General features: G+C 41.9%; 1 protein-coding gene across 2 annotated transcripts in view; it reads right to left on the bottom strand.

Annotated features, from left to right (window-relative positions):
- The window catches only part of LOC110536547 (piezo-type mechanosensitive ion channel component 2), a 205,856-nt gene that overhangs the window by 77,001 nt on the left and 105,254 nt on the right, over positions 1 to 23,601 (bottom strand). For both annotated transcript variants that reach the window (XM_036934820.2, XM_090189325.1), the window contains exons 6-7: positions 15,664 to 16,036; positions 15,021 to 15,234 (exon numbers count right to left, since the gene is read on the bottom strand). In XM_036934820.2, the coding sequence (XP_036790715.2) occupies positions 15,021 to 15,234; positions 15,664 to 16,036 (587 nt within the window). The remainder of the gene's footprint in view (positions 1 to 15,020; positions 15,235 to 15,663; positions 16,037 to 23,601) is intronic.

Genomic DNA, 23,601 nt, shown 5'->3' with positions numbered 1-23,601 from the left:
GCTGGAGAAATGTGACCACTGAGTACTGGTGTGTCTTCAATCAAGTGGCATATAGGGTGAATATCAATAGTATTTCCTTCTTCGTGTCCTCTCTCCTTGCCTCTTTCTCAAAACGCATTGGAGAAGGTCCGAGGGGAGGAGGAGGAGGCGAGGAGAGAGGATACGAGGAATCAAGGAAATATATGATTGACATGAAATCAAAGGAAACAGGGCACTTTGTGGGTCATTCTAATCTGCCATGGATTGTCATGGTTTTACCAAGAAGATAGACAGTAAACATGATTCAGAAAGAAGAACTAATATACAACTAATCTGTCATTTGTGAAGTCATAAACACCATTACATAAAAAACACAGACTGGATACACAACAAGAACACAGAATGGCTACACAACAAGAACACAGAATGGATACACAACAAGAACACAGAATGGATACACAACAAGAACACAGAATGGATACACAACAAGAACACAGAATGGATACACAACAAGAACACAGACTGGATACACAACAGGAACACAGACTGGATACACAACAAGAACACAGAATGGATAGACAACAAGAACACAGACTGGATACACAACAAGAACACAGAATGGATAGACAACAAGAACACAGACTGGATACACAACAAGAACACAGAATGGATAGACAACAAGAACAAACACAGACACCCGAGTCGTTGATACACCCACAAGGCACAGATGTTAGTTCAACATCTAGTTTTGATTTAATTCAACATGAATTCAACATGAAATCAACAAAAAATGTCACTATGTCATTGGATTTAGGTTAAAAGTTGGATGAAAAAAATATACAAAAATACCTGACGTTTATTATTTTTGGTTGAAATGAAGTGGAAACAATGTTGATTCAACCAGTTTTTGCCCAGTGGGTTTCTTGCGCTGACGTTACGATAAACACTTTACACCAAAAATCCCACTTGACATTTTCTTCTAATTTCAGCATTTATTACAAAACAACATTTGCTTTTTTGCTACCCAAAGTTGTTCTTATTCTGGAGTTTGGGTCTGAATTGAAAAGCACAAATATTTCGACTTAAGCTCGGGTAGTAATCAAAAAGGCTGCCCACAAACGTTAAACTACAAAGTACTGATTGTGCCTGTTTTACTGTCAGAGGGTTCTTTGTTTTAGCCCAGAGGCAAGCCAACTCTGCACCCAATCAGCCCAGTGCTTAGCTATTAGTGGTGGGCTGGGTCATAATTTGGGGCACTCTGATTCAATGAAATGGTCCAATCACGTGGTAGAATAATGGGTTTCATTAAAGAAACGAGTGAAGGCATATAGGGAATGATACATAGCGAGTGCAGACGTAAAGGGAAGGATCCCAAACGAGTGAAGGCGTATAGTGATGGATCCATAATGAGTGAAGGCGTATAGTGAAGAATCCATAATGAGTGAAGGCGTATATTGATGGATCCATAATTAGTGAAGGCGTATAGTGAAGAATCCATAATGAGTGAAGGCGTATAGTGATGGATCCATAATGAGTGAAGGCGTATAGTGATGGATCCATAATGAGTGAAGGCGTATGGTGAAGGATCCATAAAGAGTGAAGGTGTATGGTGAAGGATCCATAATGAGTGAAGGCGTATAGTGAAGGATCCATAATGAGTGAAGGCGTATAGGGAAGGATCCATAATGAGTGAAGGCGTATAGTGATGGATCCATAATGAGTGAAGGCGTATAGTGATGGATCCATAATGAGTGAAGGCGTATAGTGAAGAATCCATAATGAGTGAAGGCGTATAGTGATGGATCCATAATGAGTGAAGGCGTATAGTGATGGATCCATAATGAGTGAAGGCGTATGGTGAAGGATCCATAAAGAGTGAAGGTGTATGGTGAAGGATCCATAATGAGTGAAGGCGTATAGTGAAGGATCCATAATGAGTGAAGGCGTATAGTGAAGGATCCATAATGAGTGAAGGCATATGGGGAAGGATCCATAATGAGTGAAGGCGTATAGTGAAGGATCCATAATAAGTGAAGGCGTATAGGGAAGGATCCATAATGAGTGAAGGCGTATAGTGAAGGATCCATAATGAGTGAAGGCGTATAGTGAAGGATCCATAATGAGTGAAGGCGTATAGGGAAGGATCCATAATGAGTGAAGGCGTATAGTGATGGATCCATAATGAGTGAAGGCGTATAGTGAAGGATCCATAGCCCTACTTTGTTTATATATATTTCTTATCCCTGTGCTTGTTCTTTCTTTTCCTCTGTCTTTCATGTCCAAGGAGACGTGTGTGTATGTTTTAGGACAAATATAAAAACAACAGAATGGGTGTATCTGTGTCTTGAGTCTTCCACATAAAACTGGACGGTTAGAACAGTTTTTTGTTTGAGGAGGGGGTTTGTATGAAATGTAATGTTATGTCGTTCCTGGTGATTTTGAGAGTATGAATGGGCTGCTAACCTTCAACATGTTAAAGCAAGAAGGTCTTTAAGGTTGATCCTATTGTGTTTATTTGTACTGTTATTTCACAGAATACACACACACACTGCGTCACTACCTAGCAGTCTCCATAGAACATTAATATACACAGTTACAGCATACTCCAAATACAGAACATATATTGGACCACCCCCCACCACACACACTTCTCTGACAACTGCTGTTTAAGGTTTTTGTATTCTGTTGGGTTAGTTGGCGGGGCACATTTCACGGGGAGCGAGAGCTTTTACCAATTAGTCCTGTATACTTCACTAAGGCCTTTATAAAGCAATGCTACCGCCACTCAGGAACATAAACACTATATTTATTTATATTTGCTTGCTGTCAGAGTTGTTCAAGCATTGTTACAGCACTCTCCTTCTAAAAATACTCTGATCATGCCCTAATTTAGATTAATTGCCTCCATTTTACTCAGTGGTCTCTCTCTCTCTCTCTCTCTCTCTCTCTCTCTCTCTGTCTCTCTCTCTCTCTCTCTCTCTCAATTCAATTAAATTCAAGGGCTTTATTGGCATGGGAAACATGTGTTAACATTGCCAAAGCAAGTGAGGTAGACAACATACAAAGTGAATATATAAAGTGAAAAAGAACAAAAATTAACAGTAAACATTACACATACAGAGGTTTCAAAACAGTAAAGACATTACAAATGTCATATTATATATATATACAGTGTTTTAACAATGTACAAATGGTTAAAGAACACAAGATAAAATAAATAAGCATAAATAGGGGTTGTATTTACAATGGTGTGTGTTCTTCACTGGTTGCCCTTTTCTCGTGGCAACAGGTCACAAATCTTGCTGCTGTGATGGCACACTGTGGAATTTCACCCAGTAGATATGGGAGTTTTTCAAATTTGGATTTGTTTTCGAATTCTTTGTGGATCTGTGTAATCTGAGGGAAATATGTATCTCTAATATGGTCATACATTGGGCAGGAGGTTAGGAAGTGCAGCTCAGTTTCCACCTCATTTTGTGGGCAGTGAGCACATAGCCTGTCTTCTCTTGAGAGCCATGTCTGCCTATGGCGGCCTTTCTCAATAGCAAGGCTATGCTCACTGAGTCTGTACATAGTCAAAGCTTTCCTTAATTTTGGGTCAGTCACAGTGGTCAGGTATTCTGCCCCTGTGTACTCTCTGTTTAGGGCCAAATAGCATTCTAGTTTGCTCTGTTTTTTTGTTAATTCTTTCCAATGTGTCAAGTAATTATCTTTTTGTTTTCTCATGATTTGGTTGGGTCTAATTGTGCTGTTGTCCTGGGGCTCTGTAGGGTGTGTTTGTGTTTGTGAACAGAGCCCCAGGACCAGCTTGCTTAGGGGACTCTTCTCCAGGTTCATCTCTCTGTAGGTGATGGCTTTGTTATGGAAGGTTTGTGAATTGCTTCCTTTTAGGTGGTTGTAGAATTTAACGGCTCTTTTCTGGATTTTGATAATTAGTGGGTATCGGCCTAATTCTGCTCTGCATGCATTATTTGATGTTCTACGTTGTACACGGAGGATATTTTTTGCAGAATTCTGCGTGCAGAGTCTCAATTTGGTGTTTGTCCCATTTTGTGAAGTCTTGGTTGGTGAGCGCCCAGACCTAACAACCATAAAGGGCAATGGGCTCTATGACTGATTCAAGTATTTTTAGCCAAATCCTAATTGGTATGTTGAAATTTATGTTTCTTTTGATGGCATAGAATGCCCTTCTTGCCTTGTCTCTCAGATCGTTCACAGCTTTGTGGAAGTTACCTGTGGCGCTGATGTTTAGGCCAAGGTATGTATATTTTTTTGTGTGCTCTAGGGCAACAGTGTCTAGATGGAATTTGTATTTGTGGTCCTGGTGACTGGACCTTTTTTGGAACACCATTATTTTGGTCTTACTGAGATTTACTGTCAGGGCCCAGGTCTGACAGAATCTGTGCATAAGATCTAGGTGCTGCTGTAGGCCCTCTTTGGTTGGTGACAGAAGCACCAGATCATCGGAAAACAGCAGACATTTGACTTTGGATTCTAGCAGGGGGAGGCCGGGTGCTGCAGACTTTTCTAGTGCCCGCGCCAATTCGTTGATATATATGTTGAAGAGGGTGGGGCTTAAGCTGCATCCCTGTCTAACCCCACGACCCTGTGTGAAGAAATGTGTGTGTTTTTTGCCAATTTTAACCGCACACTTGTTGTTTGTGTACATGGATTTTATAATGTCGTATGTTTTACCCCCAACACCACTTTCCATCAGTTTGTATAGCAGACCCTCATGCCAGGTTGAGTCGAAGGCTTTTTTGAAATCAACACAGCATGAGAAGACTTTGCCTTTGTTTTGGTTTGTTTGGTTGTCAATGAGGGTGTGCAGGGTGAATACATGGTCTGTTGTACGGTAATTTGGTAAAAAGCCAATTTGACATTTGCTCAGTATATTGTTTTCATTGAGGAAATGTACGAGTCTGCTGTTAATAATAATGCAGAGGATTTTCCCAAGGTTACATATTCCACGGTAGTTATTGGGGTCAAATTTGTCTCCACTTTTGTGGATTGGGGTGATCAGTCCTTGGTTCCAAATATTGGGGAAGATGCCAGAGCTAAGTATGATGTTAAAGAGTTTTAGTATAGCCAATTGGAATTTGTTGTCTGTATATTTGATCATTTCATTGAGGATACCATCAACACCACAGGCGTTTTTGGGTTGGAGGGTTTTTATTTTGTCCTGTAACTCATTCAATGTAATTGGAGAATCCAGTGGGTTCTGGTAGTCTTTAATAGTTGATTCTAAGATCTGTATTTGATCATGTATATGTTTTTGCTCTTTATTCTTTGTTATAGAGCCAAAAAGATTGGAGAAGTGGTTTACCCATACATCTCCATTTTGGATAGATAATTCTTCATGTTGTTGTTTGTTTAGTGTTTTCCAATTTTCCCAGAAGTGGTTAGAGTCTATGGATTCTTCAATTGCATTGAGCTGATTTCTGACATGCTGTTCCTTCTTTTTCCGTAGTGTATTTCTGTATTGTTTTAGTGATTCACCATAGTGAAGGCGTAGACTCTCGTAGGTCTCTATGTTTTTGGTTGGACTGGTTTCTCAATTTCTTTCTTAGATTTTTGCATTCTTCATCAAACCATTTGTCATTATTGTTAATTTTCTTCGGTTTTCTATTTGAGATTTTTAGATTTGATAGGGAAGCTGAGAGGTCAAATATACTGTTAAGATTTTCTACTGCCAAGTTTACACCTTCACTATTACAGCGGAACGTTTTACCCAGGAAATTGTCTAAAAGGGATTGAATTTGTTGTTGCCTAATTGTTTTTTGGTAGGTTTCCAAACTGCATTCCTTCCATCTATAGCATTTCGTAATGTTACTCAGTTCCTTTGGCTTTGATGCCTCATGATTGAGTATTGCTCTGTTTAAGTAGACTGTGATTTTGCTGTGGTCTGATAGGGGTGTCAGTGGGCTGACTGTGAACGCTCTGAGATACTCTGGGTTGAGGTCAGTGATAAAGTAGTCTACAGTACTACTGCCAAGAGATGAGCTATAGGTGTACCTACCATAGGAGTCCCCTCGAAGCCTACCGTTGACTATGTACATACCCAGCGTGCGACAGAGCTGCAGGAGTTGTGACCCGTTTTTGTTGGTTATGTTGTCATAGTTGTGCCTAGGGGGGCATATGTGGGAGGGAATGCTGTCACCTCCAGGCAGGTGTTTGTCCCCCTGTGTGCTGAGGGTGTCAGGTTCTTGTCCGGTTCTGGCATTTAGGTCGCCACAGACTAGTACATGTCCCTGGGCCTGGAAATGATTGATTTCCCCCTCCAGGATGGAGAAGCTGTCTTCTTTAAAATATGGGGATTCTAGTGGGGGGATATAGGTAGCACACAGGAGGACATTTTTCTCTGTTAGGATAATTTCCTTTTGAATTTCTAGCCAAATGTAGAATGTTCCTGTTTTGATTAATTTAATGGAGTGAGTTAGGTCTGCTCTATACCAAATTAGCATACCCCCTGAGTCCCTTCCCTGTTTCACACCTGGTAGTTTGGTGGATGGGACTACCAGCTCTCTGTAACCTAGAGGGCAACTAGTGGGTCCGTCTCCTCTATACCAGGTTTCTTGCAGGATGACAATGTCTGTATTACCGATTTCTTTGGTGAAGTCCGGGTTTCTGCTCTTTAGGCCAAAGGCAGATGACCTCAGGCCTTGGATATTCCAGGATAATATAGAGAAGGCTTTTTGTTCCATAGAGTGTCCAATGTTGTTGGTCGTGGTTTGGCCTCAGGCCAGTAAGTGTGAGCAGAGCCTGCTGAGCATCTGGTACATGCCATTGGCTTGGGCGAGTGTGAGAGTGGGGGTTGGGACTGTTTGCCCGCTCACTACCTGGGCGTATGTGTGGCTTCCATGTTGAGGCCCTCTTTGCGGGGGTGGGGTGCATGGGGTGGGCAGGAGTGGCATAGGTCTGATCTGAGGGGGCCTAAATGGGGTGTGGGCATGGTTGACGTGGGGGGGTGTTGATTGGTTGGGGTGGGGGTGTGGATGTGTCTGGGTGTACTGTGGTCTGGATGTAATTCCTCTTGGCGTGGGTCCTCTATGTGTAGGTCCAGGGGGGGGTCCTGCAGATCTGGGAGGGTGTCTCGCTGGTCTGGATGGGGTGTCTATTGATCTGTTGCTCCTGTGTGAAGTGTTGGGGATACGTTTGAGAGCAATGTCCTTTAGAGTTCGGGCAAAGGTGGGCACTGCTGCCTTGTAGAGGTGGACCTGGTCATAGAGGCTGTTCAAGTCCAGGGTGGAGTGGTGGGCCAGGAAAACGTTTGGTTTTGAGGCACAGTCACGGGAAATACTTGCATTTACCCGCTGTATTGTGGCAGGGTGGAAGTCTTTTCGTGGTAGCAGGGTAGAGATAACCACTTGTGCGTTGGGGAAAGTAGAAGAAGCCTTTTCAATCACTCCCTTCAGTGCTGTGGCCACTCTTTCCTGCTGTGCTCTCAGGTCGTTTGTGCCTGTGTGTATTATTATGTGGCTGGGTGAGCCTAGTTTGGCCTCAGACAGAAGGTCTAGGGCGCGCTGGGTGTTTGGACACCAGAGTTTAGACACACTGTGTTTGGGAAAAAGTTTTTTTTCTTCTATATATTTCCCATTTGAGTCCATAAGTAGTACAATCTGTGTCTTGTGTTTGTCCTCAGTGGGTGTGGGGGGGTTGTCAAAAGGGCTATCAGGGTGGCTGACAGGGGGGGTGCTCAGAGGGGGTGAGAGCCTCTGGGCTTGGGGTTCTTCATTTGTCTGTTCTGCTGTGATGTCGACTCTATGGTCAGGGTCTGGTGTGGACTGTTCTGCTGTGGTGTCGACTCTATGGTCAGGGTCTGGTGTGGACTGTTCTGCTGTGGTGTCGAGACTTTTGTTGGGTGCTGAGGTGGGCTGTTCTGCTGGCTTCTCTGTGGGGGTGGCCACCTCTCTAGTGGGTTGTTCTCTGTCACACGCCGTCCCCCTCAACTTCTCCTCCATCCCCCTCACCCTCTCCTCCATCCCCCTCAACCACTCCTCCACCAGCAGTCTGATACTCTCCTCTAGTGCTCTGTTCTGCTCCTCTTTCTCCTGTTGTATTTGTCTCACCACTGTCCAAAGGGCAGATATGTCTCTGTCCACCTCCAGCTCTCTGGGTCTGGTTAAGGGGCTGTTGTTGTGCTGGACTGTTGTCTGGGTCTGTGCTGACTGAAGTGTAATCACCTGCTGTTCCAGCTCCACCTGCCTTACCTCCAGCTGGGTGAATTTGTCCTTCATTTCAATGAGGGAGTGGTAATCTGTGCTGGGAGGTTGACTCTCCGCTGGGGGTTGCTCATCTGTGGGGTTACATAATGAAGAGGTCTGGTCTGACCCGCTCGGTGTGGGGGTATCTTTATCAAGGGAGATCTTCTCCTGCTGGGCTAATTCTTTGATTAGGTGAAAGTCCAGCTGAAACTGTTTGTGGTTACTCTGTACCATTATTGTTCTGGATTTATAGATATTTATATTACTTAACTCAGAGTCCCCGTTATCAAGTATTCTGAGTTTCCACCCCTCGTTAACCCCCCCTCTCTTAACGAAGGGGTAGTGTGCTAATATGGCACTGTGCCATGCCAGGGGATGGTTTGTGTGGAAGATAAGGTTGCTGATGTTCCCATTCTTGTAATAGTCAGCAAAAAGTGTTTCTTGATTTTCCATAAGGAGCTTCTTCTTGTGGTCTTTTCTTGCCTTATCATTCTTTACATGCAAAGGGTACTGTATTTGAATTACCTCTGAACAGCGGGAGGGAGCTTCTAAGGCCTTTCCATTTGGTTGGGGTAGACTGTGTGACTCTCCTGCCATTGTTGGGCTAATGGGCTTTGACACCTCTCACTTGACACGTCAGTGCTAGTTGAAGCTGTATCAAGCTTGGTAGAATTATGTTAGAATTCAGTCCTTATAAAGTAATGTTGTGTATTTTTCTTCTTGGCTTTTGGAAATAAAATATTGTTTCAGACTAAACATTACTCACTCAGTTCCAAGTTGGATGGTGTTTTCAGGTTTCTGTTGTTTTCCAGAGAATTTGTTGTATAGGGTAATAAATCCTTGGTAGTTGTGAACTTTCCAGGTGATTCCGTAATTCCGTCCAAAATCAGGTTGTAGGTTTTAAGTTTTGATTTGAAGTAGGGGTTATGTTGAAGAGGGTAGAATCCAGTATGTGTTCCTGACAAAAAATCCAAGTTTATCTAACTCCTAATCTATCTTTTTTAAAGAAAATGCTGAAAAATGCAGGAGCTCTGAGCCTGACCTCTGCTCTGCTCGTCTCTCTCTCTCTCTCTCTCTCTCTCTCTCTAAAAACGTCGATTTTTCTTTCTCGCTCCCACAATTCATGTGAAGTTCCCTGAAACCAGCTGTGTAATTTCAGGGCCAAGAATGGGCCGGCGTAATGAGAACCACCTGGGTCTGTGGAACGGAGGGGAGCCGGAGCTGGGCCGGATGGCTGGCCTGTGCCACCTCTAACTGGTCTGGCTCTCTCTGGGCCTTGACAGGGGCTGGATGGAGGGTCCGGTTGGGTCACAGGGTGCATGGTGGGAGTGCTTTTTTTGGGGGGGAGGGTGATGGTGTAATGGCATATAGGGTAGAGGTATTAGTTGATAGGATGGTGTATAGGGTAGAGGTATTCTGAACTATGTGGAACGACAGGGCCTAATAAGGGGACAGCGTGTGAAGGGAGATGAGGGGCGAGATACCGATGATAGCCTATATATACATACTATGAGGTCAAAATAACACTATGAAATTGTGAAAATTATGACAATGCCCTTTTGGTGTAAGAGCTTGTGGGAAAAAAATGGCTGGAATTTCCACCTGTTCAGGTGGAATGGAGTTTTTGGCCCAAAGCATTACATCACAATCTAATCTGATCTGATTATTCAGTCATCTTTTATTTGGGTGGTCTCTAGAGTCTAGATGATCCTATCCGCCAATCAGAGCTGTGTATGTAAATATATAAAAATGTGTATAAACACGCCCACATTATAAGACTATTTTCATGAAATTAACACACACACTGATTTATTAGACAGCGATGATTTTAAAATAAATAAATAAACAATACTTAATGAACTAAGATCTTATTGAAATGCAATGATTAGTTGGGGCACATTCAACCATCCAATTACTCTATGGTAGTTTCCTGTTGCTCTGCGGTTATAAGTAATCAAATAATAACTGCTCGCTTAAACAGGAACACTAATGTGTCAGAGGAAACACCGTACACCTGGCGACCGTGTCAGCATACATGAGCCCGACCCGTCACAGGAGTCGCTAGACTGCGATGGGACAAGACATCCCTGCCGGCCAAACCATCCCCTAACCACGCTAGGCCAACTGTGCACCGCGCCATGGGTCTCCCATGCACGGCCGTCTGCGACAGAGCCTGGACTCGAACCAGGATCTCTAGTGGCACAGCTGAGATGCAGTGCCTTAGACCACCGCGCCGCTCAGGAGGCCCTAGAATGACGTCATTAATGATCCGTACCTTTGAGAATAATCTCTCGGTTGTGAAATTTTAAGTGATTCGACTGGTCCTCAATCTGCTTTCCTCCATCAGGAAATGTCACATATGAAATCAAATGTATAATCTCAAATGCTAAATTCTATGCACATAGAGACAAAGTGCAGTACATTTATAAAATACTTTAAGAGTTTTAACTGGAGGTTTGGTCTGATATCTCATATCGTCATCATTGTTTCCTTCCCTCCCTTTATCTATTGATCCCATTTGATTATTGAAGAATAGCACTTACAAATGCTTATGACCTTAGTTCAACTGTCATACCCCAATCAGAACCCAAAATGATACTCCAATGTTTGCAAACATTGGTACATGTACATGTAAACAAACACTATATACATGGAAACAAACAGGGTTAAAATGATCATGTTGATATCATGGATGGTCAGTCCTTGTATCCATAGCTCTGTCTTTGAATTTGAGAGTGGTTACATTTCTCCAGCCCAAATCCCAATAGTTTTTACCTAAAGAGGGGCGGGGACTATCCTTGTTTTTATTTAAACTGCTGATTGCCGCTTTAAATAGGCTGTTTAGTTGCTTATTCTTTACCTTAAATGCTGGCTTTAGTGTTGCATGTAAAGTTCAAATGCACATACACTACTGTTCAAACGTTTGGGGTCATACAGAAGTTTGGGGTCATACATTCTTGTTTTCCATGAAAACATATATGAAATGAGTTGCAACATAAATAGGAAATATAGTCAAGATGTTGACAAGGTTATAAATAATGATTTTTAATTGAAAAAATGATTGTGTCCTTCAAACTTTGCTTTCGTCAAAGAATCCTCCATTTGCAGCATTTACAGCCTTGCAGACCTTTGGCATTCTAGTTGTCAAAATGTTGAGGTAATCTAAAGAGATTTCACTCCATGCTTCCTGAAGCACCTCCCACAAGTTGGATTGGCTTGATGTGCACTTCTTACATACCATACGGTCAAGCTGATTCCACAAAAGCTCAACAGGGTTGAGATTCGGTGACTGTGCTGGCCACTCTGTCCAGTGTCTGTGTTCTTTTAACCATCTTAACATTTTATTTTTATTGGCTAGTCTGAGATATGACCTTTTCTTTGCAACTCTGCCTAGAAAGCCAGCATCCTGGAGTCGCCTCTTCACTGTTGATGTTGAGACTGGTGTTTTGAGGGTACTATTTATTGAAGCTGCCAGTTGAAAACTTGTTAGGCGTCTGTTTCTCAAGCTAGACACTCCAATGTACTTAGAGCCAGTTTGTGCTGTTCTGTGAAGGGAGTAGTACCCAGCATTGTACGAGATCTTCAGTTTCTTGGCAATTTCTCACATGGAATAGCCTTCATTTCTCAGAACAAGAATAGACTGATGAGTTTCAGAAGAAAGTGCTTTGTTTCTGGCCAGTTTGAGCCTGTAATCGAACCCACAAATGCTGATGCTCCAGATGCTCAACAAGTCTAAAGGCGGCCAGTTTTATTGCTTTTTTAATCAGAACAACAGTTTTCAGCTGTGCTAACATAATTGCAAAAGGATTTTCTATTGATCAATTAGCGTTTTAAAATGTTAAACCTGGATTATCTAAAACAACATGCCATTGGAACGCAGGAGTGATGGTTGCTGATACAGTGCCTTGCAAAAGTATTCGGCCCCCTTGAACTTTGCGACCTTTTGCCACATTTCAGGCTTCAAACATAAAGCTATAAAACTGTATTTTTTTGTGAAGAATCAACAACAAGTGGGACACAATCATGAAGTGGAACGACATTTATTGGATATTTCAAACTTTTTTAACAAATCAAAAACTGACAAATTGGGCGTGCAAAATTTTTCAGCCCCCTTAAGTTAATACTTTGTTGCGCCACCCTTTGCTGCGATTACAGCTGTAAGTCGCTTGGGGTATGTCTCTATCAGTTTTGCACATCGAGAGACTGACATTTTTCCCCATTCCTCCTTGCAAAACAGCTCGAGCTCAGTGAGGTTGGATGGAGAGCATTTGTGAACAGCAGTTTTCAGTTCTTTCCACAGATTCTCGATTGGATTCAGGTCTGGACTTTGACTTGGCCATTCTAACACCTGGATATGTTTATTTTTGAACCATTCCATTGTAGATTTTGCTTTATGTTTTGGATCATTGTCTTGTTGGAAGACAAATCTCCGTCCCAGTCTCAGGTCTTTTGCAGACTCCATCAGGTTTTCTTCCAGAATGGTCCTGTATTTGGCTCCATCCACCTTCCCATCAATTTTAACAATCTTCCCTGTCCCTGCTGAAGAAAAGCAGGCCCAAACCATGATGCTGCCACCACCATGTTTGACAGTGGGGATGGTGTGTTCAGGGTGTTGCTTTTACGCCAAACATAACGTTTTGCATTGTTGCCAAAAAGTTCAATTTTGGTTTCATCTGACCAGAGCACCTTCTTCCACATGTTTGGTGTGTCTCCCAGGTGGCTTGTGGCAAACTTTAAACGACAATTTTTATGGATATCTTTAAGAAATGGCTTTCTTCTTGCCACTCTTCCATAAAGGCCAGATTTGTGCAATATACGACTGATTGTTGTCCTATGGACAGAGTCTCCCACCTCAGCTGTAGATCTCTGCAGTTCATCCAGAGTGATCATGGGCCTCTTGGCTGCATCTCTGATCAGTCTTCTCCTTGTATGAGTTGAAAGTTTAGAGGGACGGCCAGGTCTTGGTAGATTTGCAGTGGTCTGATACTCCTTCCATTTCAATATTATCGCTTGCACGGTGCTCCTTTGGGATGTTTAAAGCTTGGGAAATCTTTTTGTATCCAAATCCGGCTTTAAACTTCTTCACAACAGTATCTCGGACCTGCCTGGTGTGTTCCTTGTTCTTCATGATGCTCTCTGCGCTTTTAACGGACCTCTGAGACTATCACAGTGCAGGTGCATTTATACGGAGACTTGATTACACACAGGTGGATTGTATTTATCATCATTAGTCATTTAGGTCAACATTGGATCATTCAGAGATCCTCACTGAACTTCTGGAGAGAGTTTACTGCACTGAAAGTAAAGGGGCTGAATAATTTTGCACGCCCAATTTTTCAGTGTTTGTTTGTTAAAAAAGTTTGAAATATCCAATAAATGTTGTTCCACTTCATGATTTTGTCCCACTTGTTGTTGATTCTTCACAAAAAAATACAGTTTTATATCTTTATGTTTGAAGCCTGAAATGTGGCAAAAGGTCGCAAAGTTCAAGGGGGCCGAATACTTTCGCAAGGCACTGTAATGGGCCTCTGTACGCCTATGTAGATACTGTATTACATAAAAAATCTGCCATTTCCAGCAACATAAGTTTCCAGCTACAATAGTCATTTACAACATTAACAATGTCTACACTGTATTTCTGATCAATTTGATGTTATTTTAATGGACACATTTTTTTGTGCTTTTTTTTCAAAAACAAGGACATTACCAAGTGACCCCAAACTTTTGAATGTTAGTGTATGATATAATATTTATCAATTTCTTAACACTTGTAACCATACAATCCTTGGTTTATTTGGGGGACACCTTTTGGCTCAGGAGCACTACCAGAGGAAATAGTTCTGTAAATAGCCTCTATAAAAGATTAAAAAAAAAACAACAACAAGCAATGTCATATTATTCCTTGACAACATTAATTTACGTCTCTATAAATTAAGCTCAACTACGTCCAAATAACCTCTTGGCCAATATCAAGTTCAACTCCACTCCACACAAAACACAACATTCGCAGGGCATGACAACATCCCAACTGCTATTCCTGTTCAAAAATCCTCCTTTGCTGTGAAGTTCTCCTTTGCTCAGTTGGGCTGAGCGCTGATACCGGGGCCAGATGAAATACACCATGATCTACGGCCTCCAGCAGATGTCAAACACATTGTTGTGTGTTGTCTGGAGCAGAGGAAATCTTAAAGGTGTACCACCCACTGACAGCTCCCTGTGATGCTTTTCATAGGAATTCCTCTGCCTTTCTTTTTTTTAAATATAGTGAAAGAAAAGAGAGGTGAGGAAAAAGGAGAAAGAGAGAGAGAGAGAGAGAGAGAGAGAGAGAGAGAGAGAGAGAGAGAGAGAGAGAGAGAGAGAGAGAGAGAAAGATATGCATCTTCACTCTTTCAACTTGACACAAGCAATCTCTTCCACAAGAAATACCACCGCTCTCATGGTCGGATCGTAATTTAGGACCAAAACCAATAGACGGACACCTGACACCCACTCTGACATGCAATTGGCTCAGACGTTGACACTTGATTGGATTGCTAGGTTAGATTTGGTGGTCTTTTTCCCCCCCTAGCCACATGTGTTTGGGGTAATAATATTGGTCACCGTCAGAGCCTCAGTCAGCCTCTGTGTTCTTGTATTCCTAATCTAGAGGATTACACACTGACGATGTTATGCTGATATGCTGCGATTCAAAACGATCCTGTAAGCAGATGTAATGCAATGGGGGTTACTTTATATGGATGATGCATGTGCATTGCCCTTGAAACTACATGAAAACACGCACACGCACACACACACACACACGCACACACACACACACACACACACACACACACACACCTGGCGTAGCTATCCCCGGGTGGGATGAGCTCCTGGAAGAACTGGAACTGGTAGAGGTAGAGAGTCACCAGGTGACCAGCGCTGAAGATGGCCATGAGGACACACAGACAGCTGAAGATGAGCGGGCGGAATGTCCGACAGAAGGACCACCAGGTACACAGGCCCAGGAAGGTGAAGAAGTAGACCGCAGAGGTTAGGGAGGGCAGCATGATGCCTGGAACAGCACAGAAGCAGAGTGGGGACATAGTGATTCATGGAACACCCTCTGTGAGACTGGATGGAGAAGCATACATTGTATTAAACCTTTACGTCTCATCTCTGATTCGTACATTTCACACTCGAGTGTGAAAAATCCCAACACAATTGGTAATTTCAGTATTTCAGGACAGGAAGTTAAACATTCAGAAAGTCTTTGGGAAACAAGGTTCATTCTGATAATCTACAATAGATGTGTGGGGAGATTTAATTGTATTGTCTTAATACAAATATTGAAAATTTGAATATTTACACTGTATGTAAAAATGTTATAAATTAAATCAGGGATTCAATCATGTCAATTTAAGCAAATTACAAATGGAGTAATTAAACTGCTCTGATGATAAATTGTGGATTGCCAGTCATTCGTTTGAGTGAGGGCACTTACCTGTAAGGCCCAGTAGAATGGTGACCACTACTTTCCCTGCAGTGGTAATAAGATTCCCAATGATCTCCTTGACTTTGGATGCCATCGCCGCTATCTGACGAAGGATCTTCATCTTGGTGCTCTCCTCCTCTACTTCTCCATCCCCTTCTTGCCCCTCTACTCCCTCCTCCACCTCATCCCCAGTCATCTCTCCATCTCCATCCTCGCCCGTCTCAAAGTCCTCCTCGAACATCAGGTCGTCCTCCTCCAACTCAACCTCCTCCTCCTTTTTCCCCTCCTCTTTCTCAACCTCCTCTTCCTTTTCCCCCTCCTCTTTCTCAACAACCTCCTCCTGTTTCCCCTCCTCTTTCTCAACCTCCTCTTCCTTCTTTTCCTGGGGAAAGAAGATGAATACAATCAGTATCAACGCAGAAGTTAATCACATGTACACCCTGTAGCTAGGGCTTTTACCCTGCCTTGTTAGAAACGACACCCTGCCTCATTGATTAGAAACAGCACCCTGCCTCATTGATTAGGAACAGCACCCTGCCTCGTTGATGAGAAACAGCACCCTGCCTCATTGAGTAGAAACAGCACCCTGCCTCGTTGATTAGAAACAGCATCCTGCCTCGTTGATGAGAAACAGTACCCTGCCTCATTGATTAGAAACAGCACCCTGCCTCGTTGAGTAGAAACAGCACCCTGCCTCATTGAGTAGAAACAGCACCCTGCCTCGTTGAGTAGAAACAGCACCCTGTCTCGTTGATTAGGAACAGCACCCTGCCTCGTTGATTAGAAACAGCACCCTGCCTCGTTGATGAGAAACAGCACCCTGCCTCATTGATGAGAAACAGCACCCTGCCTCATTGATTAGAAACAGCATCCTGCCTCGTTGATGAGAAACAGCACCCTGCCTCGTTGATTAGAAACAGCACCCTGCCTCGTTGAGTAGAAACAGCACCCTGCCTCATTGAGTAGAAACGACACCCTGCCTCGTTGATTAGAAACGGCACCCTACCTCATTGAGTAGAAACAGCACCCTGCCTCATTGAGTAGAAACGACGCCCTGCCTCGTTGATTAGAAACGGCACCCTACCTCATTGAGTAGAAACAGCACCCTGCTTCATTGAGTAGAAACAGCACCCTGCCTCGTTGATTAGAAACATCACCCTGCCTCGTTGAGTAGAAACAGCCCCCTGCCTCGTTGAGTAGAAACGACACCCTGCCTCATTGAGTAGAAACGACACCCTGCCTCATCGAGTAGAAATGACACCCTGCCTCAATGATTAGAAACAGCACCCTGCCTCGTGGAGTAGTAACGACACACTGCCTCGTTGAGTAGAAACGGCACCCTGCCTCGTTGAGTAGAAACGGCCTTGTTAAGTAGCCCTGCTTTGATGAGAGGAAACGTATCTGCTGAGTAGCCCTGCTTTGTTGAGTATAAATGTATTTTCTTAGTAGCCCTGCTTTGCTGAGTAGCCCTGCTTTGTTGAGTATAAATGTATTTTCTTAGTAGCCCTGTTTTGCTGAGATGCTCTGCTTTGTTGAGAGAACTCAATTCCACAGAAGTCATAGTATAGTGTGTACCCAATATGATACTTTGAGTGTTTGTGTGTTGAGAGTGAGACACTAGAGCTGTGCTAATAACCCTGTTAAGCATTTGCTGCAGAACCATGTTGCAGTAAAACTGCTGGTAAGGGTTAAGGAGGGTCCCAGGAGTTACGTCCCATTGTAATTATTAATGAGAGATTAGCGGTCTGCTTGACAGTGACATTCAGCAGGACCGTACTCCAGACCACACGTTTAACGACCATTTCAGCCAGTTGTCTCTTTTTATTGCACAAAAGGATTAAACCCACTCTAACGACTGCCTGCAATGCAGCAGACCAGCACTGTTCACTAAACATCAGCCAGTGGGTTTGGATTTATATAGCAATTATATTAGAAGACTGCTATCGTGCAAACCAGGAAAAAGGCACATGGATGTCAATAAATTGCAAATGGTTAACATTCTGGTTACATGAGCCATGAGCTATAGTGTACATCACATTGCATTTAATAAAGTTCAGTTAATAGCAGCCGTTCATATCAGGCCATATGATGGAAATAACACACAGGGAAAGATGAGCAGGTTATTATGTATATTCGAAGCATAAATCCCTGGAGTTCAACAGATGTTGCCATTGCGTCATTGCTTTTACAGTGCCTTCAGAAAGTATTCATACCCCAACACGTATTCAACATTTTGTTGTGTTATATCATTATAGTCTATAAATCGTGCAAACTAAATACAAATGAAACAAAAAAATGCATGATTAAGCTTGATTTTTCACCTGTGTGTTTTTATATTTAGTGAACTCCATGACAGTAGCTAAAGCAAGGGGCTATAACAGCACACAAATAGACTACAAATGCATGCTGGGCCGGGCATGCCCTGAGCTTGTGAAGTGAGCGCTACTGGAGCGAAATTGGAAACGGGCAAGAAGGCAGATGCTTCAACCTTTGGGGAACTAGCTCCACACTCTAGTCAAATTGTTCACACTCTGCTACTCGCTCTGTTCCAGTTAAATTGGTCACACTCTGCTACTCGTTCTGTTCCAGTTAAATTGGCCACACTCTGCTACTCGCTCTGTTCCAGTCAAATTGGTCACACTCTGCTACTCGCTCTGTTCCAGTTAAATTGGTCACACTCTGCTACTCGCTCTGTTCCAGTTAAATTGGTCACACTCTGCTACTCGCTCTGTTCCAGTTAAATTGGTCACACTCTGCTACTCGCTCTGTTCCAGTTAAATTGGTCACACTCTGCTACTCGCTCTGTTCCAGTTAAATTGGTCACACTCTGCTACTCGCTCTGTTCCAGTTAAATTGGTCACACTCTGCTACTCGCTCTGTTCCAGTTAAATTGGTCACACTCTGCTACTCGCTCTGTTCCAGTTAAATTGGTCACACTCTGCTACTCGCTCTGTTCCAGTTAAATTGGTCACATTCTGCTACTTGCTCCACACTCTAGTCAAATTGGTCACACTCTGCTACTCGCTCTGTTCCAGTTAAATTGGTCACACTCTGCTACTCGCTCTGTTCCAGTTAAATTGGTCACACTCTGCTACTCGCTCTGTTCCAGTTAAATTGGTCACACTCTGCTACTCGCTCTGTTCCAGTTAAATTGGTCACACTCTGCTACTCGCTCTGTTCCAGTTAAATTGGTCACACTCTGCTACTCTCTCTGTTCCAGTTAAATTGATCACACTCTGCTACTCGCTCTGTTCCAGTTAAATAGGTCACACTCTGCTACTCGCTCTGTTCCAGTTAAATTGGTCACACTCTGCTACTCGCTCTGTTCCAGTTAAATTGGTCACACTCTGCTACTCGCTCTGTTCCAGTTAAATTGGTCACACTCTGCTACTCGCTCTGTTCCAGTTAAATTGATCACACTCTGCTACTCGCTCTGTTCCAGTTAAATTGGTCACACTCTGCTACTCGCTCTGTTCCAGTTAAATTGGTCACACTCTGCTACTCGCTCTGTTCCAGTTAAATTGGTCACACTCTGCTACTCGCTCTGTTCCAGTTAAATTGGTCACACTCTGCTACTCGCTCTGTTCCAGTTAAATTGGTCACATTCTGCTACTTGCTCCACACTCTAGTCAAATTGGTCACACTCTGCTACTCGCTCTGTTCCAGTTAAATTGGTCACACTCTGCTACTCGCTCTGTTCCAGTTAAATTGGTCACACTCTGCTACTCGCTCTGTTCCAGTTAAATTGGTCACACTCTGCTACTCGCTCTGTTCCAGTTAAATTGACCACACTCTGCTACTCGCTCTGTTCCAGTCAAATTGGTCACACTCTGCTACTCACTCTGTTCCAGTTAAATTGGTCACACTCTGCTACTCGCTCTGTTCCAGTTAAATTGGCCACACTCTGCTACTCGCTCTGTTCCAGTTAAATTGGTCACACTCTGCTACCCGCTCTGTTCCAGTTAAATTGGCCACACTCTGCTACTCGCTCTGTTCCAGTTAAATTGGTCACACTCTGCTACTTGCTCTGTTCCAGTTAAATTGATCACACTCTGCTACTCGCTCTGTTCCAGTTAAATTGGTCACACTCTGCTACTCGCTCTGCTTCCAGCTCCGTTCCAGCTCCGCTCTGCTCACATACCCTGCTTGTTGCAGGATGCATGTTCTGGAGTATTTCTATTCTGTACAGGCTCCCTTCTTTCACTCTGTCAATTAGGTTAGTATTGTAGAGTAACTACAATGTTGTTGATCCATCCTCAGTTTTCTCCTATCACAACCATTAAACTCTGTTACTGTTTTAAAGTCTCCATTGGCTTCATGGTGAATTCCCTGAGCGGTTTCCTTCCTCTCTGGCAACTGAATTATGAAAGACGCCTGTATCTTTGTAGTGACTGGGTGTATTGATAAACCATTTAAAGTGTAATTAATAACTTCATCATGCTCAAAGGTCTGATTTTTGTTTACCCATCTACCAATAGGTGCCCTTCTTTGCATTGTTAAAACCTTCCTGGTCTTTGTGGTTGAATCTGTGTTTGAAATTCACTGCTCGACTGAGAGAACCTACAGATAATTGTATATGTGGGGTACAGAGATGAGGTAGTCATTCAAAAATTATGTTAAACACTATTATTGCACACAGAGTGAGTCCATGTAACTTGTTATGTGGCTTGTTAAGCACATGTACAGCTTTACAGCTTTTCATTTTTTATTAATTAGTAAAAAATAAAAATAAAACATAACTCCACTTTGACATGATGAGGTATTATGTGTAGACCAGTGACAACAAATCTAAATGTGATCCATTTTAAATTCATGCTGTAACACAACAAAATGTGAAAAAAAGTCAAGGGGTGTGAATACTTTCTGTACATATCCAGTCTGTGTACTATATACAGTATACTGTACATGTTGTTATCCTTCTCCCATTCACAAACAATACATGATGTGAACAGCTGCATTTCAAATGCACATAAAGACTAATTATTAGCCTGTTTGTCTGTACATTAGATGATAAAGTGACATGCGTTAGGCGACAGACTCTCCTAACAAGGTTAGGGGAACATAAATGAATATCCTGGGACAGAACAGGATGGATGAGCATTAAGAGAAATGAGATTAGGTGTGGGACGCTGGAGACGAGACAGAATGTGGGCTTCACTTCAAAAGCACTAAGCAGACTAGCTGACTCAGACTATAACTGTGGTAGATGCATCAGTTTACACGTTCTTATCGTATAGTATGTACTTCAAATGTCAAATTTAGAAACCAACTTCAGAAAAAGGAGTTCAAATCAAATGTTATTTATCAACTGCTTTGTTTACAGAAAAAGGGAGTTCAAATCAAATCAAATGTTATTTATCAACTGCTTTGTTAGCAACAGCTGAAGACGACCAGTGAAATGCTTTACTTACGGGTGCTTTTTCAACAATGCAGAGTTAAAGATTTAACAAAAATATATATATACACTACCGGTCCAAAGTTTTAGAACACGTACTCATTCAATGTCTTCTCTATTATTCGACAACGTAGACAAAAGTTTTAAAAAAGAAAGAAAAATCCTGAATGAGTAGGTGGTCTAAAACGTTTGACCGGTAGTGAATATATATATATAAATAAATACACAGTGAATAATAAGGACGAGTAATAATAACAACTTATATATAGGCCTTCCTGTTTGTGACTGTGTAACAATATGAATTTACACTGTAATTACGACTAGCCTACTTATTTAAATACATAGGTTTTAGGCCATTTTTATTTTTCAACACTAGAAATGACCACAAGGTAGGATCCCATTTATGTGACAAAAAAACAATATTTTACAAACCGGTAAAACTCAAGAGTAGTATCAAATTAAAATGACCTGGAAATTCAAATTAAACACACCTGTGCTTCTACATACTTTGCAAAAATCCGTAACATAGCAAGATAAAAAAAAAAAAAAGTATATTTGTGTCATTGTAAGTAAGAATTTGTTTAAATAAAGGTTAAATTAAATTATATATATTTTTTTTATTACTATAGTATAAATACTGTAGTAAGAAAAAACTGTAATATATACTATAGTAATTACTGTAGTATTTTTACAGATTGTAATATACAGTGTTATTTACTGCAGTGTTTTTGTGGACATTACTTTATTAATTGCTATAGTGTTTTTGTTGTATTATCTTTGACATAGCAGTAGGGAATTTGTCCTTGACAAAACCTACTGGACAAAATACTCAAAATGCAAATTTTCCATACCCTGACTTAGGTCTAAAAGCACAGTTCAGAGCTTCTGCTCTTTTTAAAACCTGTAGAGAACACAATATATGGTCTACACTTGGCCTGTAGGTTCCTCACTTATGTGTGGCACAAATTGGGACTAAAGTGGAGGGGAATGGGCAGAGTAAATGCAAATGAAATACTGTAGTATATACTTTAGTAATTACTGTAGTGTTTTTCCGGACATTACTGTAGTATTTACTGTAGTGTTTTTGTGGTCTGCAGTATACTGTAGTATTTACTATAGCATTTTAAAATATACTACAACATTCTATAGTGAGTACTACACATGATCAACGTATACTATAGTGTGTAGTATAGTATTCTACAGTATACTACAGTTTACTAAATAATTCTATAGTAGGTGCTGTAGTATTCTATAGTAAAGTGTATTTTTTTAAATGTGGGTAACTCTGAAGAAATCTAATCCAACCCATCAGGCAGGGAAACAAAAGCAACATGAAGGCTACACCACATAGACATGTTATTTCTGGTTCAGAAAAATAGCCGCCAAGGGTAAGACACCTCAAAAAAGGAAATTCAATGGCCCTGTGTTGGAATACTGGAATGTTTGATATTCATCATAATAAATACAATTTGAGGGGAAAACTACAAACATTTTGTGAGAGAAACAGCTAATTAGATGGTGATTTTACACCATCTGGTGATTTTACAACTAATTAGATGTAAAATCACCAATTTATGAATACAGGAAAAGCAAATTATTGCTATAAAACGAAACTATTCAAAATAGTTTTGTCATGTAGGCACATGTGGTCATCTGAGAGTAATTGGTATAATTTCCTCAAAACATTAGTCTCTCATGGCACATATTGGCACACATGTAGGATCTTAATTTGAGCCAATATTCTACAGCAGGAAAATAATCCTGCAGCAACAGCAAATGTGAATTGTGTCGATTATAATTAAGAAACATTTTTGTAGGGGTTGATCCATTTTTCGTAAGGGAAAATCAAGTCTGAAATTTCCAAATGGAAATTACAAACTAAAGAAGCTTTTTTAAACCTCAAATACACTACACGTTTAAAATGTCCTGCATTGCAGGAATGTTCTCCGGCAACAGGGTGATCAAATTAAGATCCGACATCTGTATAATAGTCCAACATGAGATCAAAGAGTCTTGGGGGGTTTGTTAGCTGTGGTTGGAACCGCAAACTCAACTGTGGTTCAACTGATATAAAATCCTCTCCACAGCAAGGCAATCTCAGTTTTAATATCTATACTGGAGTCAGCAATTACAGAACTAAAATACAAATCATTTTAGAGCAGCCGAATCAGTTGTTTATTAGGGTCAGTTTGCTATATCTGGAGTACTTCTCCTGTCCTATTCGGTGTCCTGTGTGAATTTAAGTGCGCTCTCTCTAATTCTCTCTTTCTTCCTCTCTCTCGGAGGACCTGAGCCCTAGGACCATGCCCCAGGACTACCTGACATGATGACTCCTTGCTGTCCCCAGTCCACCTGGCCGTGCTGCTGCTCCAGTTTCAACTGTTCTGCCTTATTATTATTCGACCATGCTGGTAATTTATGAACATTTGAACATCTTGGCCATGTTCTGTTATAATCTCCACCCGGCACAGCCAGAAGAAGACTGGCCATCCCACATATGCTCTCTCTAATTCTCTCTTTCTTTCTCTCTCTCGGAGGACCTGAGCCCTAGG

This window comes from Oncorhynchus mykiss, chromosome 11 (genome assembly GCF_057628025.1).
Source record: "Oncorhynchus mykiss isolate SJ-2025 chromosome 11, ASM5762802v1, whole genome shotgun sequence".
Classification (NCBI taxonomy): Eukaryota; Metazoa; Chordata; class Actinopteri; order Salmoniformes; family Salmonidae; genus Oncorhynchus; species Oncorhynchus mykiss.
Note: the sequence above shows the minus strand (reverse complement) of the source record. Positions and strands in the feature narration are given on the sequence as shown.